The sequence below is a fragment of the Lissotriton vulgaris genome, chromosome 3_2 (genome assembly GCF_964263255.1).
Source record: "Lissotriton vulgaris chromosome 3_2, aLisVul1.2, whole genome shotgun sequence".
Classification (NCBI taxonomy): domain Eukaryota; kingdom Metazoa; phylum Chordata; class Amphibia; order Caudata; family Salamandridae; genus Lissotriton; species Lissotriton vulgaris.
Genome location: NC_141690.1, coordinates 180,966,240 through 180,981,985, shown reverse-complemented (window position 1 = coordinate 180,981,985; position 15,746 = coordinate 180,966,240). Strand labels below are relative to the sequence as shown.

The 15,746-nt window shown below is 47.9% G+C and overlaps 1 protein-coding gene across 2 annotated transcripts in view; it reads left to right on the top strand.

The window, feature by feature from the left end:
- The window catches only part of HTT (huntingtin), a 2,178,328-nt gene that overhangs the window by 576,839 nt on the left and 1,585,743 nt on the right, over window positions 1-15,746 (top strand). For both annotated transcript variants that reach the window (XM_086964158.1, XM_086964157.1), the window contains one exon: window positions 1,147-1,267. In XM_086964158.1, coding sequence (XP_086820284.1) covers window positions 1,147-1,267 — 121 coding nt within the window. The remainder of the gene's footprint in view (window positions 1-1,146; window positions 1,268-15,746) is intronic.

Sequence of the window (15,746 nt, the reverse complement as noted above, 5' to 3'; positions counted from 1 at the left end):
GAATTGGTGTGTCCCTGATTTTTCAGAGTGCTTCACCTGATTCTAGAAGAACTCTTACAAATGTGAGTAGAGATATATGCGAATGGACTAGTGGGTAAGGGGTGTAAAAGCAAAACGCCTGATACAACATACAGTCTCCCAATAGGAGTTGCTCGAAACTTGTGAGGAGGGAGACACTTAGGATTGGGAGGTGGAATATTATGTTGAGTTACTTCTTTTTTTACTAAATACATGATTATTAATGTGAGTCTTGCCAGCCTTGGTGTGTTGGTGGGAGTATGGGTAAGCATAATATCTCAAATAAAAAGTGTTAAACATAAATTCATTTGAAAAGACCATGATGGGTGGGAGAGCAATGAAGGACCAGGTAGGAGGAAGCAATGGGTAGTGTTCAGCAGGTGGAATAGAAAAGCAGATCAGAAGGGAAAGAGCAACATGGGGTGAAAGTGGGTCAAGGCAAGTACATGAGTTCGAGAGCAACTCAAAGCTCAGTGGAGTTTTGAGAGAGAGAAGCCCACGAGAGAGCTGAAAAACCTTTGTGGAGTGCTTCACCAAAAAGAAAAACAGTAGTTCCCTAAAAGTGAGCAGGTCATCCAGTCAAAAGAATAGTAAAGAGGATATGCTTTATGGGAGGGACAAACACAAGAAGAAGAAAGCAACCTATCCAATATTAAGAAAGCAAATTAAAGTGACAATAAAGCCAACCAATGGTGCGCAGTTGCCCGGCTGTATGCTCACTGTAAGTCTTGGTAAGCCCACAAAAGGTATTTTGCTTTTAGGTGGCTTGTGCCGACTGGTACACAAGGCCTAAAAATCCTAGTGTAGTTTTACTTTTTTGTGAGTAGGCCTCAAACTGTTGGAAATTATTTCAGGCGGATTATGAGCGCACTAAACAATATATATTGTGGATGCAATTGAGCTACCTGCGTCTCACCAGCTACTAGCTGGAGACCCTGATGACTTGGATATTTATGAAAATGTAGTGATGGTATACTAAATGCAGTATTTTTTTTATTAGTTTGAATGCACGCTTGTGCAATAAACCTATTGTAAGCACTGATTCAAATATACTTGTTTCGTAATATAGAGGTTTTTAAAAAAGATTCCTTTGACTTTCTTTGAAAATTTTTGTTTTGTTTTTCTCAGAATATACAGAGGTTTTAATATTGTTCAAAGTGCAACCGATGTTAGCTTGGAAAATAACCTTTCAAAAGTTATCACAGCCGTATCCCACGCATTAACAACATCAACTACGCGATCACTCACAGTGAGTATTTATATCTTTATTACCTTCTTTAGTCTGAGATTTTTCCTAGCTTGAACAAAGTCTTATTTTTGAGAAATAGATTAAACCAGGGGTCTCCAAACCTTTCTTTAAAAAGAGCCACATGTGTTTAATGAAAATCATCCACAGCTATTAATAAATAATATCTGAAAGAGACACGTTAGTGATAGATTCCTTACCTTAGAATATCCCCAGGCGTCAGACTGGATCCGGAAACTTTTGCGTAGCAGTACCCTTGCGCGTCGTCTGCGGCTCCGCGTCCGTCGTCGGCTTCGTGGACGCCGTGATGACCTCGTCGGAGTACTTAGACGCCGCCTCTGCGTGCTGACGTCAGTTCTTCTTTTTTCCGCGCCAGCAAGCGCAGATCTGGAAAAAGCAGTAACCCTTAGTCAATTTTTGACTACGTTTTTTGGATCATTTTCGATCATTTCTCGAAGTCTTACGACTCCGATCAGTGCCGTAGGGATGCCTGGTTTCAAGCACTGCGAGGATTGCGACCGCACGATGTCGGTCACGGATCCTCACCACCTGTGCCTAACTTGTCTATGTGTCGACAAGGCCTGCTCCGACTGCCGGGTCCTCTCTTCGAAAGCCAGGCGGGTCGGTCCCGCAGGCGACTCGAAACTCCAGCAGTCGGGCCCACGCCGTGAGAGGTCCTGGTCCCACGGGAGGTCGAGGGACAGGTCGCGGGCTCGGAGCCACCACAATTCCGAGAGTCGGCACCACTCCTCCGGGTCGAAGTCGTCATCGGGTAAGAAGCACAAGAAGTCGAAGAGGCGTCATCGCTCTTCTGACTCCCCCCAACGCTGGCGCGATGCGGCCGTGGGTTCGGGTGACACCGCCCACGCGGCTCCTTCGGAGTCGCGGGTGTCGCATCCCGCTCCACACCCTCCGGTCCCTGGGCGAGACGCGATGCCGGAGGAGATCGAGCGCTTCCTCATAGCCATGAGGTCCCTCTCTCCTCCGACGGGGTCCGCGGCGCCTTCGGGCCCAGCGGACCCGTCTGGGTCCCCTAGCGGATCGGGGGCTTCGGGCCCGACTCTGTTGGGCGCATCGGCCCAGACGCCGCCGGCGCCTTCGGGCCCGGCGCCGCGGGCCCCACAGTCCCGACACCGCCGGCGCCTACGGGCCCGGCGCCGCAGGGTCAAGCGGTCCCGGCGCCTTCGGGCCCTTTGCCGCGGGACCCCACTGGACCTTCTTAGGGATCTGGATCATCGCCGGTGGACCTTACAACCCCCCCGGCGTCGGTCCGTCAGGTGTCGCCTCCGGCGCCGTCCTTGGGCGGCGCCGCCCCCGATGCCTCCTTCGCTCCGGTGCGGACGTTGGAACGGTGCCGCTGGGCGCCGCTTTCGACTGCGATTGGAGATTTTCACTTCTATGAACCGGCCTCATTGATTGAAAACCCTGAGTATCAGGAGATGGGTGATGAGGAGGATTGGGAGGGGTCTGAGGACCCTCTGACCCGAGAGTGTCAGTCTCGAGAGGACTGGACAGGGGATCTTGGGAGGCCAGTGGGCTGGACACCTCTCCAGACACTGGCTTTGTCTCCCCTCCTACCGTGGCTTCGGAGGAGGGGGCAACCTATAGTGTGGTGTTGATGAGGGCTGCCAAGGCCTTGGGCCTTGAGCTCCCCGTCGCGGCCATGAGGACTAACCTCCTCACTGAGATCCTTAAACCGCAGTCAAGCTCGGCCGAGCCTCTGCTGCCCTTTGAGGCCTTGACCGACGTTCTTTTGGGCACTTGGTCCAGGCCCGCTACGGGTTCGCCCGTAGATAGGCACGTGGCCAGATGCGACCGCCCGGCCCCGGACGACCCATGTTTCCTGTCCACCCACCCCACCCCCGAGAGTCTGGTCATCCAGGCCTCCAATTCCCAGACCGCATTCCCGTCGGCTCCGCCGGACAGGGAATCCAAGAGGTACGAGCAGTACGGAAAAAAGATCTTCTCCTCCCTTAGTCTGGGACTGCGGTCTTCCAACACCGCATGGCTCTTGGGCCGCTACACCCACTCTCTGTGGGAGACGGTTGCGGAAGTGCTGCCAGAGTGTCCGTTGGAGGTACGGGCCAAACTCGGCCAAGCCCTTGTGGAGGGTCGGGATGCAGCCAAATATTCTATCCGGTGTGGGCTGGATACCACCGACTCAATAGGTAGAGCGATGGCAAAGACGGTGGCGGTTAGACGCCACGCCTGGTTGAGGTCTGCCAACTTTTTGGCAGATGTCCAAAACACTCTGATGGACATGCCGTTTGATGGCCGTCGCCTTTTTGGCGACAAGGCAGACCATGCGCTTGAGCGCTTTAAGGACTCAAGGGCTACGGCCAAGTCCTTGGGCCTCTCGGCCCCGCGCCAGCAGACAGGTGCCTTTCGCTCCTTTCGTGGCCAAGGATGGGGCGTCCCCACACGTGCTGCCAGCCACACGCCGCAGAATAACGGCCATTTCCACGGTGGGGGCCGTGGAAATCGTCGGGGACAACGGCGAGGCCAGTCCACATCTTCCCCGCAGCATCCGCCTCTAAACCCTCCTAGTCCGTGCTTCTCGGCCCATGTGACGCCAGTAGGGGGCAGTGTTCGCCATCACCACTCTCACTGGCGCACTGTCACTTCGGACAGGTGGGTGCTGCAGATCGTCCGGAGGGGCTACTCCCTACCCTTCGAGACGACCACTCAAGCCATGCACCCGCAACACCACCGCGTATCGGGGGATCACTTGCGGCTTCTGCAGGAGGAAGTTTCGGCCCTCTTGGCCAGGGGGGCCATCGAGCGCGTTCCTGGGCCAGAAGTAGGACATGGTTGCTACTCCCACTACTTTCTGGTACCCAAGAAGGGCAAAGGGGGCCTACGCCCTATCTTGGACCTACGTAACGTCAATGGCTTCCTCCGGAAGGAGAAGTTCAAGATGCTGACTCTGGCTCAGGTCTTAGCTGCCCTGGACCCAGGAGACTGGATGGTAGCGTTGGACTTTCAGGGCGCTTATTTCCACATCCCCGTCCTGCCGGCCCTCCGGCGTTACCTGCGGTTCACGGTAGGCCACGAGCACTTTCAGTTTACCGTGCTCCCCTTCGGCCTTACAAGCTCCCCACGGGTGTTCACGAAGGTGATGGCGATGGTTGCAGCTCATCTGCGCAGGTTAGGGGTTTCAGTCTTCTCCTACCTCGACGACTGGATGTTGAAGGCGGGCCACCTCCAGACGACGGCAGACCTCTTGCACCAGCTGGGGTTCTCCATCAATGTGCCGAAGTCACACGTGTCCCTCTCAGAAGCTCCTTGTCATCGGAGCGGTTTTCGACTCTGCGCAGTTTCGGGTTTACCCACCCGAACAGCGGGTTCAGGATATACAGGCTCTGATTCCAATCTTCCAGCCTTTATCCCGGGTTTCGGTCAGGTTGACGCTGCGGCTTCTAAGGCTGATGGCTTCCTGCATCCTTCTGGTGCATCACGCCCTTTGGCCGATGCGGGCTCTGCAGTGGGACCTGACGTTTCAGTGGGCCCAGCATCAGGGCAACCTGTCCGACCATGTCCTGATCTCGGAGGGCACTGCGAGACAGCTGCAGTGGTGGCTCACGGACCGCGATTGGGTCCGCAGCAGATCCCTCTCCCTTCCCCAACCGGAGCACGTAGTTGTGACGGACGCGTCCCTCCAGGGCTGGGGAGGCCACATGGGAGAGGCGGAGATCAGAGGCCTCTGGTCTCTGGCGGAGTCCCGGCTCCATATCAACCTTTTGGATCTGCGGGCGATTCGTCTAGCACTGAAGGCATTCCTCCCCTCTGTCAGGAGGCTCTGCGCCTCTGGCAATGGCTGGAACATCAGGGCGTTACTCTGGTGGTTCAACACCTGGCAGGTTCTCTGAACGCCAGGGCGGACGATATCAGCTGCCGGTGCATGATGGATCACAAATGGCGTCTGAACTCTGACGTGGCGCAAGGTCTCTTTCTGCAGTGGGGAGAGCCTTGGTTAGATCTATTCGCCACCGAAGAGAACGCGCAGTTCTGCGCGTTGGAATTTCCAAGGCTGCACTCGCTCGTAGACGCTTTTTGTCGCGAGTGGAGTTGCGATCTGTTTTACGCCTTTCCGCCTATACCACTTCTGCCCAGAGTGCTGAAGAAGATCAAGCGCGACCGGGCACAAGTCATCCTTGTGGCTCCGGACTGGGCGCGAAGGTACTGGTATCCCGAGCTACTTAGTATGTCAGTCGATCCCCCGGTTCGTCTGCCTCTTCAGGAGGACCTTCTGTCGCAGCAGCAGGGGACGGTCCTCCACCCGAACCTGTCTAGTCTGCACCTCCGTGCTTGGAGATTGAGCGGCGACAGTTAAGGCCATTTGACTTGCCTCCTGAAGTCTGTAACATCATTCTGGCAGCCACGCGTCCACATTTCTGCTCTTTCAGCCTTTTTGAGGCTGCCGGATCAACCTTCTTTGTTCAAGGCCCCTATCGTTAATCGATTCCTGAAAGGCATCAAACATACGTTCCCTTTGTGATGCCTCAGTGGGACTTGAACTTGGTTCTTACTTTTCTGATGTGCGCTCCCTTTGAGCCACTTCACAACTGTCCTCTTCGCCTTCTCACTTTGAAGACTGCCTTCCTGGAATCCATCACCTCTGCCAGGAGAGTGAGTGAGCTCCAAGCTCTATCCTGTAAACCTCCTTTCCTATCAGTCCATCCGGACAAGGTTGTGTTGTGGACAAGGCCCTCTTTCCTACTCAAGGTAGTCACGGCCTTCCACATTAGGCAATCCATCGCCTTGCCCACCTTCTTTCCGCCTCCGCATCCCTCGAGAAAGGAAGAGAGGCTCCACCGTCTCGAGCCACAGCGACAACTGCCTTGGGCCGAGGTGTGCCCTTGCAGGACATTTACCAGGCGGCTACGTGGGCCTCACTGCACACGTTTGCAAGACACTATTGCCTGGACAGTCAAGTCCGGAGGGATGGCTTCTTTGGCCGTTCCGTCCTCCAGGACTTTCTGGTGTGATTATTGGTTCGCAGACCCACCGCCGGGGTTGGTATTGCTGGGGTATCTATTCTAAGGTAAGGAATCTATCACTAACGTGTCTCTTTCAGGTGCACAAGTTACTACTCGTGTAACGATATATCTGTAAGAGACATTAGTTAGTGATAGATTACTTACCGACCCACCCATCCTCCCCGTTCTGCGAACCGATATCTAGAGTTAAGGTCATCCCCTTTCAGGGCCCTAGTTTCAAGGGACCAGTGGTGGTTTTTAGCATAGCTCTGAGTTTCTGGCGTGGAAAAGCTGTGTCTAAGAACTGACGTCAGCACGCGGAGGCGGCGTCTAAGTACTCCGACGACGTCATCACGGCGTCCACGACGCGGACGACGGATGCGGAGCCGCAGACGACGCCTACTGACGCGCAAGGGTACTGCTACACAAAATTTTCCGGATCCAGTCTGACGCCTGGGGATATTCTAAGGTAAGGAATCTATCACTAACTAATGTCTCTTACAGATATATCGTTACACAAGTAGTAACTTGTGCATTAGTGTTGTAATGGTGACCACATCAGACATGATTAAGTTAGTGGCCACCTCATGCAGGATTACCAGCCGTGATCTCCTCAGTTCACCAGGCAGAGTTGTCAGCAGTAATGTAAAAACACTTTATCAATGTGGAATGCCTCTGTGTGGGTAATAAATAAGTCATAGCTTCAATGCCCAAGGCAACAAGGAGTTTCAGTAAACGTCTCCCTAGAACCACATCATTTTTCTCTTAAATATCAGCTTTAGATATATTTTGGAAGTTCTACAATCAAGCCTTTTGTTAAAAACTCTTTCAATTGCAAGGTATGTGTCACAAGCCCAAATCAGACTTACATTTGGATTACTCCACCAGAATCCATGCAGGCAGCGTGCCCTGGTAAAATTCTGCTGGAGGACAATGGCAGCCGAGGCAAACTTGCTTGAACATCAGTGTTTGGTGGAAATAGAAAGGCAGGTTCACATAAAGAATTCTGCGTTCTCATCATTACAACACTCAATCACAGCATTGCAACTAGAAGACGCTTGGCACCCCCCCCAAGGATTATGCTGCTTTTAAACGTATTACAGATAAAAGTTGCTAAACTGTTATCCTTTGACATGGACATGTCATTAGCAAGTAAAAGAAATGCATGGGCGGTCTTGCCATCGTACGCAGCTGGGGGTTCCAGGCCGTATTTGTCTGTGCACTTCCCAGAACCCAAGAAACATGAACCCCTGCTATTAAGTCATGCCATGTTCGCATCGAAGGATCTTATGCCCTCCTGGACAACTTCAGAGTGTTGACTCCTTGGCCAGAAAAATGTATCCTTGCTTCATTCGCTGTGCGTTTGCCCGGCCTTGGTAACACAGAGGCAGAGACTCCTATGCCTTACTTCAAGAGCTCTGCAAATCAGGTCATGTCGACCAGCTGTCATTACCTTACTGGGGGAGCTTCTGTGTGACTGAAGTATAAAACAGTAAGATTTCTGAATGTAGCTGCTAAGGAGCTGGTGAAAGCCAGTATCTGACTTTTGAACCCTTGTCTCCATTTGAGATTAGAACATTGGTTCCTCACAGAGGTTGTAGGCACACAGCAGATTTGTATTCTGTAGTTTGTTCAGTATTTTGAACTTTTTAAGTGATTAACATGACTGACACTCTGGGCATGGGCGCATCAGCTTGGGACTTGACTGGTCGCCAGCCATCTGGTTGGCTCTCTGAACACCAAAGGCGAAGGCCTCAGTCTCCTTCATGTTGCCTACCACTAGTAGCGTCTCCATCTGGAAGTGTATAGTACATTTTAGCTTATGGGGAACCCCTCAGATGGATGATTTTCTACTCACCGCAGTGCCCATTACCCATAGATCTGCAACCTTCAGTATATGGAGTATTGGGGACATATTTCCTTTGAGGTGGAACTATGCAGTACACTATGCACTTCCTCCCATAGCCTTAAATACTCCTGTTTTGGGCAAATCACCTAGACGATGCCCAAGTCATCTTCATTTCCCTGGACTGGCCGAGATGGTTGTGGTATGCAGGCCTGCTGCACCTCTCCTAGGGCCTCACTATGTCTAGCCTGAGGGTTAACATCATCTCACAGTTGGAGCGACATGTTATTTTAACCAACTTCCAGAGCCTCCACCTTCATGCCTGGGGACCCCTGAGCTCCTTCCATCTGCTTGTCCCCCCATTAACAAAAAGTTCTACTTTGGAAGGAAGAACAAGGTAGATCTATCGAGGCCTTGCCTGAGGTCCTTTGCTTTGTGTTCTCACTGGCCCAGCACATTCCAGTCTCGTCAGCTTTTCTCCCTCTTCCAGACCTGCCACCCCATTCTAATCTGTCATTATAATGAGGTTTGTAAAGAGACTTACAAAATTATTTCCACCTACAACATTTGTGATACCCCAATGGAATTTGAATCTTGTGTTAATCTTTTTGATGGCTGCTTGTGAGCCCTACCTCCCGCCCCAAGTTTTCAGTTGAGACTGTTCACTTTTTTTTTCAGTTTAATAAAGTTTTTTATTAAGCATAAGAAAAATGATACATCATAATATCACAACATAAGATAACACAAAATCAATAGGAGGTAATCATGAAAGACATTTTTTGAGAATAGAAACAGAAAAACGGTAAAGTAAAATCATGTAATTGAAGAAAAACCTTATAGAGAGGAAAAAAAAAAGAAAAAGAAAGAGAAAAAGAGGAGGAGAGAAAGAGAAAGGAGGGAAGGGGGGTTAAGGGGGGGGAGAAGAGGATAAGAAGGTGGAGAAAGGCAGCCAAGTAAGATCAGACTTAATTTTTAAGGTGACAGACGAAGAAGAAGCAATAGCAATTCTATGCTCATCACACACAAAATTCCACCAAGTCTGCACAGACAGTTTAGAGTTATCCTTCCAGCAAGACAGGATTACTTTGTATGCAGTTGCAATGAATAGGTCAAACAATTTTGCATTATAAGAGTGTAAGTCCAAAACCTCAGATATAGAACCTAGAAAAATATGCAACAATGAAAATGGTTCAGAAAAATGAAAAATACGCATACAGTAATTCCAAACTGATTTCCAAAAGGTGAGAACTCGTGGGCAATCAAATAAGAGGTGTTTAAGTGTGCCTGGGTGAGATGAACAGGACCAACAAAGGGGAGAGGAGGAAGGGGAGAATTTGGTAATGTTTACAGGGGTAAACAGAGCTCTATGGTAAATGAAAAAAAGTGATTGAGTAATACGGGCCGAAACCGAAGTCTTAAACAGTTTGGACCATAATCGATTCCAAGTATCAATAGATAACGATAAAGAGAAATCAGTTTCCCAAGCAACTTCATGAACAGTTTTGGGTCTAGGACCAACATTCTCTAATAACATTTTATAAATCAAAGCAGCTTTGGGTATTTGTTGAGTAAACAACGGGTAAAGAGGGGTGGAAGGAGTAAGGGAAGGAAGGGTATCAAACGTAGGTAGGGTAGATAGGTGAGACACAATGGCATTCGTAATAATATCAAATTCATTACGATGTTGTACAGATAAATCAAACTTAGTTAGCATTTCAGCAAATGAAATAATAGATGAATCTAAAAAGAATTGATAGACAAACATAATATCCTTTTCCTTCCAATATTTGAAGTAGAAAGATTTACCCTTGTATTTAAGATATTTGTTGTACCAAATACTGGAGGAAAGAAAAATCTGTAAGGGCGATGAGTCTTTTGAAAAAATATTGTGTAGCAGTGTATGGGAATATTTCAACACAGGGTAATGCGTCAAAAATGAGCAGTTGGACATAAAAAGGGATTGTTGAAAAGTGAAATCTTTTAACAAAGATCTCTCAACTACAATCCATCTGGGTAATGGGGTATCAGTAAAATCAAATGCCAATGAAAAGGCTTGTTTCAGTAAAAAGGCCGTATGGTATGATTGGAAGTCAGGGAAGCAAACTCCCCCTTCAGATTTAGGGCGTATAAGTTTTTGTAGGGAAATGCGGGGTCGTTTATTGTTCCACAAAAATTTAGAGCAGATGGAGTTTAGCTTATTAAAATACAATTTAGGGATCTTTACAGGAAGCATGGAAACAGTGTATAAAATATGTGAGGAAATCATCATTTTGATGGTGTCTAAGCGACCCCACCATGAAAGGAAAAGAGGAGACCACGTCTGCAGGAGTGATTGAATTTTTTGAGTAAGGGAGGTAAAGGTCAGTTTGAGTGTGTCACGCAGGGTGGAGGAGAACCAAATACCCAGGTATTTGATCTTGGAGGGACACCATGCAAAATCCGTGGAAGCAAACATATATTGGTAACAGGATGAGTTAAGGGGTAGGACTTCCGTTTTGGAGAGATTAAGTTTATAACCAGAAACAGATGAATATACGCGGACTTCTTCTAAAAATGGAGGAAGGGAGGAGACAGGGTTAGCCATGTAGACCAGAACATCATCGGCGTAGGCCGAGAGTTTCGTCTCAATCGAGGATTGTGTGAATCCCTGAATGAGGGGATTAGAGCGGATTTTAATAAGGAAGGGCTCTAGGCAAAGAATAAAGAGTAAAGGGGAGAGAGGGCAGCCTTGTCTTGTTCCTCTGGATAAAGGGAAAAACTTAGAGAATTGATTGTTAACAAAAACACTGGCGCGGGGAGCAGAGTAAAGGAGTCTAACCAAGGAAATGAAATGAGGACCAAACCCAAACCAATGCAATGCCTTAAACATGAATTTCCAATTAATTCGATCAAACGCTTTCTCAGCGTCAAGGGAAAGGGCAGCTAAAGGGGCCTTGAAACGGTTGCTGTGGGAGATAATATTTGTAAAAACACGGGCATTGTCTGCAGCAAGTCTTCCTTTTACGAAGCCAACTTGATCGGTCGTGATTAACAGAGGTATAAGGGATTCTAGCCGGGCAGCTAGGATTTTGGCAAAAATTTTACAGTCGTAATTAATAAGGGATATGGGGCGATAATTTTTGCAAAGGGAATGGTCCTTGTCCGGTTTGGGAATGATGATTATAAGGGCATCCAAAAATGAACCCGACGCTTTGGCATTTGCAATAAAGGAGTTAAAAAGTTGTAAAAGGTGAGGAACAAAAATGGAGTGCAAGTTGGCATAAAATTCGATAGGGAGACCATCTGGACCAGGGGCTTTCGCTTTCTTAAGGGAGGTAATACCTTAAGTATTTCCTGAGGGGTAATGTCAGCTTCTAATTGCTGAAATTCAGTAGGAAGTGATGGAGGAGGGGGAAGGCCTTCAAAGAAACGAGAGAGATCCTCATCACCAGGCAGTGTATCATCTGTATATAAGAGTTTATAATAATCATGGAAGACCTGTGCAATATCCTCATCAGAGGAGACCTTTGTATTAGTGTTTTCATTAAGAATAGAGCCAATCGATTTGCGTTCAGATTTGATTTTAAGGTAATTTGCTAACATTTTCCCCGCTTTATTTTGGCCCCCATGAAATTTGGATTTGATCTTTAAAAGGGTGTTGCAAGCTTCAACTGTGGCAAGTTGATTAAGTTCAGATTTGGCTTTAATAAGGAGACGGAGAGTGTCAGGATTCTTGGAAGAGAAGTAAGAATGTTCTAGGGTCTTAATGTTGGCGAGTTGGGCATTGTATTTGGCCCTGCTAAGTTTCTTCTTCCTAGATACATAAGAGATCGTAAACCCTCGCAGTGCAGCTTTAAAAGCATCCCAATTGTTTGAAACTGATGTGTCTTGGGGTAAATTGAGGGAGAAATACTCAGAAATAAAACTCTTAACTTTAGACATGAAATCCGAATCAGAGAGAAGGAAAGTGTTAAATTTCCAGCGAGTATAAGAGGTGGTAGTGTGGGACAGGTCAAAAGTGGCATACACAGGTGCATGGTCCGAAAGAAAAATAGAACCAATTTCAGACGTCTGAATAGCAGGGAGAAGAGATTTACTAACCAGAATATAGTCAATTCTGGACCTGGTATGGTGTACATTAGAGTAGAATGTAAATTCGAGTGAATCAGGATTACATGTTTTCCACACGTCAAAAAGGGGACGGGAGGCAATTGCAGATTGGAAAGCTTTATGAGTCTTATCCGGCTGGAATTTGGATGAGGATAGTCTATCTGAGAATGGGTCCAACCATTGGTTAAGGTCACCAGCTATGACAACATTAGGGCAGTCAATAGATGAAATGAGGATTTTAATATCATTCCAAAATTTAGGGTCAGGACGGGCAGGACCATAGATATTGAGTAGCACCATAGTTTTGCTTTGTATAGACACTTTTGACATAACCCAACGACCTTCAGCATCCGATTGAGAGGATAAAATTTGAACATCGAGACCTTTACGGAATAAAATAGCAACCCCCCCTTTCTTATCAATTGCAGGAGAAAACACCACTTGACCCACCCAAGCCCTCTTTAGTTTCAGCGATTCGACATCTGAACAATGCGTTTCTTGGAGAAAAGCAATCTGAGCATTCAATTTGGATAAGTGGGACAATACCTTTTGACGCTTAACTGGGTTGCCAAGACCACGAACATTCCACGTTACGAAGTTACACATGATGGGAGGTAAGGGAGGAGGGTAACAGTTGGGTCCAGTACACTGCAGGTAAGGAACTAAAGGGAGATACAAGGAAGACAAACATGTTAGGAATACAAAACGGGTAAATATAGGAGAACAAAATATGAAGGAACATCACAATCCATATAGCGAGGCATAAATAACCATGAGGAACACTAGAGACTACGAAAAGAAAGACAAGAAGGGATACAAAGAAGATACCGGAACATGAATGAGCAAGGAATATGCAACAATGGCCTGTGAAAAAGAGAAGAAAAAGAGAGGAGAAAAAAAGAAGGAAACAGCTAAGAAACAGGACAAGGCAAAGATGCCAGTCCTGAAAAGAAAGAGAAGAGCTAAGTAGTAGAGGCATGGAGACGCCAGCGCGGGCGCCTATCCAACGGAGCAAGGAAAACGCGGGAATATAAGCAGGATATATTCAAGAAGAAATAAAGTTATAGCCAGACATGACAAGAAAGTAACCGGGACAAGGCCACAACAGTCGTCAAGACAGTAGGAAAATGATTGCAGAGAATAGAAGAAAGTTAGTTTCAGTCATTGGTGTCCATCGTGGGTGAAGCGACGGTGAGAAGATATTCTCGAAGCATCTGCGGATCCTCAAAGGTACGTGAACGACCATTGTGGGTTATTTTGCAGAGACAAGGATGAAGGATTCCATATTGGATGTTGAGTTCTCTCATGCGTGGACGTAGATTAAGGAATTCCTTGCGACGAGCATTCGTAGCATTCGATAGGTCCTGGGATATGTAGATGGTGTTACCAGACCATATGAGGCGACGTTTTGCTCTTGCAGCTTTAAGAACAGTCATCAATTCAGTGAATTCCAGAAAAAGCAAGATGATACCTCTAGGTTTGGTTGGGTTGGACGTTGGTCGACCCAGACGATGCGCACGCTGAATGTTTAGTGGGACAGATTCTGGTTGGAGGCCCAAAAGCTCGTAAAGGAGTTTGCGGACGAAGGTCAACATATCGCCCTCCCCAAGGGACTCCGGAACACCATAAATACGGAGGTTGTTCCGCCTGTTACGGTTTTCAAGGTCCTCAGTGTGAAGTTTCAGCTGCTGTATCTCCTTTTCAAGAAGAGGAATTTTTGTAGATACATCATGGACGTCACTAATACGTTGTTCTAGTTGCAAGACTTTGTTTTCCATGACTACCCATCTGTCTTCAATCTGCTTGAGCTTCTCATTAGTTGCCACCATGAACGGTTGTAAGCCACGGACCTCTTCTAAAATGGAGTCTAGCACCGGGTTTTGAGAGGTGCGAATTGGGGACGGAGGGTCATTCTTGAGGCGTTTTGGTTTTGTTCCGGTGACAGACGCTCTCGCATGGCCTACGTCCTGAGACATGATGCCACCAGAGGGGCAAACTAGGAGGACTGCAGGAATAGAAGCCAAACCAAATATCAAAAATTATGAGACCCTCAAAATAATGAATAGAGAATACTTGGTGGAAGAAGTCCTGGACGGGGTGAAATGCAGCACTGGAGAAGCAGTAATTCCAACCTATAGGACAGGCGTCTAGAGACAGCAAGAATCAGAGAATCACATCAAGGAACCAACCAAGGATATAATGAGGAAGAAAGCAGCAGAGCGTCCATAGAGGTTGGAAACCATGTGGTTTATACGTTGAGCAACGAAGGGTTAATGGTGACAGAAATGCAGGAATAGAGCAGGTGCGCAGGTATCACCTCAAAATGGCCGCCTATATGCAGTACTAGTAGTAAGAGAAAAGCTGAGAGGAATTCTGGCGCCAAGATTCATAAAAATGTAGAGGAAGCATTCTGCACAGTATTCATGACATACCTTGTCCAACTGTGACCTGTGGCGGCAGCATATGAACAGGAACGATGGTAAATCCGCCAAAAAACGGGACGCGAGCGCGGCGGCACAAAATGGCGGCCGCCCGCGTCCCTGTACTGAAAGTAGAAGCTGCAGTGGCAAAATACGTTAAAGCGGCAATTTGAAGCGCCGCCGCCGCTCGCAAAGTACGGGGACCATGTTCCGCCGTACGAAAGGAACTTTCCCCGGTGTCCGTATGAGGGAAGTATGCAGAAAAGACAGATTAGGTCCCGCGTCGTCCCGGAGCTCAGCCGGGCAGCGCCATTCCACGTCGGCGCGTAAGCCACGCCCCCCGAGACTGTTCACTTTTAAAACTGATTTCCTTGTGGCCTTTACTTCCGCAAAGTGGTTCAGTGAGCTACAAGCACTGCACATTCTTCTGCTGTACGTCCCTTCCTAGGTAGTGATGGCTTTTTACCTGTTACAATTGATTACTTTCTCCACCTTTTATGCTACACCCCACCATACCACAGAAGAGAGACTACACCAGCTGGACTCCACCAGGGCAGTTAGTTTTTATATTGACTGCATCAAAGAGACTATGCCTGATGACCAGCTCTGTGTGGGGGTACACAGACAGCAATAAGGGTAAGGCAGTTCAAAAAGAGGACCTTAAAAGGTGGATAATTCAGAATCTCCCACTGCAGCACTATCAAGTTTTGTTCCCATGGCTGAGGTCTGCCTTGTGGCAACATGAAGTGCCTTTCACACCTTGGCCAAATATAATTGTTAGGATTCAGAGGTGAGAAGGAATGGTCTTTTCACAGGCTCATAGCGCTAGGATTTCCTTGTCTGACCAATCCTTCAGACACTCCACAGGCAGGGTGAGGGTACTGCTTTGGAACCTGTTCAACAGGTGAGGAGTTTACAGATAGAAGTATCCTTCAAAGGAAAATAGTGATTTACCCTGATTAAAAATCTTTCTGGATACTCTATCAACCTGCAAATTCTGCAATGATCCCGCCCACCTCCCTGCTCTGAAGATTTGTCAAAGGCTACATTAAAGAGGTTCCAATTAAGATTTCTGCACTTCACTATCACAATTGATGTCGACTTTTAATTCTGCCTCTGAAGGCGCAGAAGAAAATTATGGGGAGCTG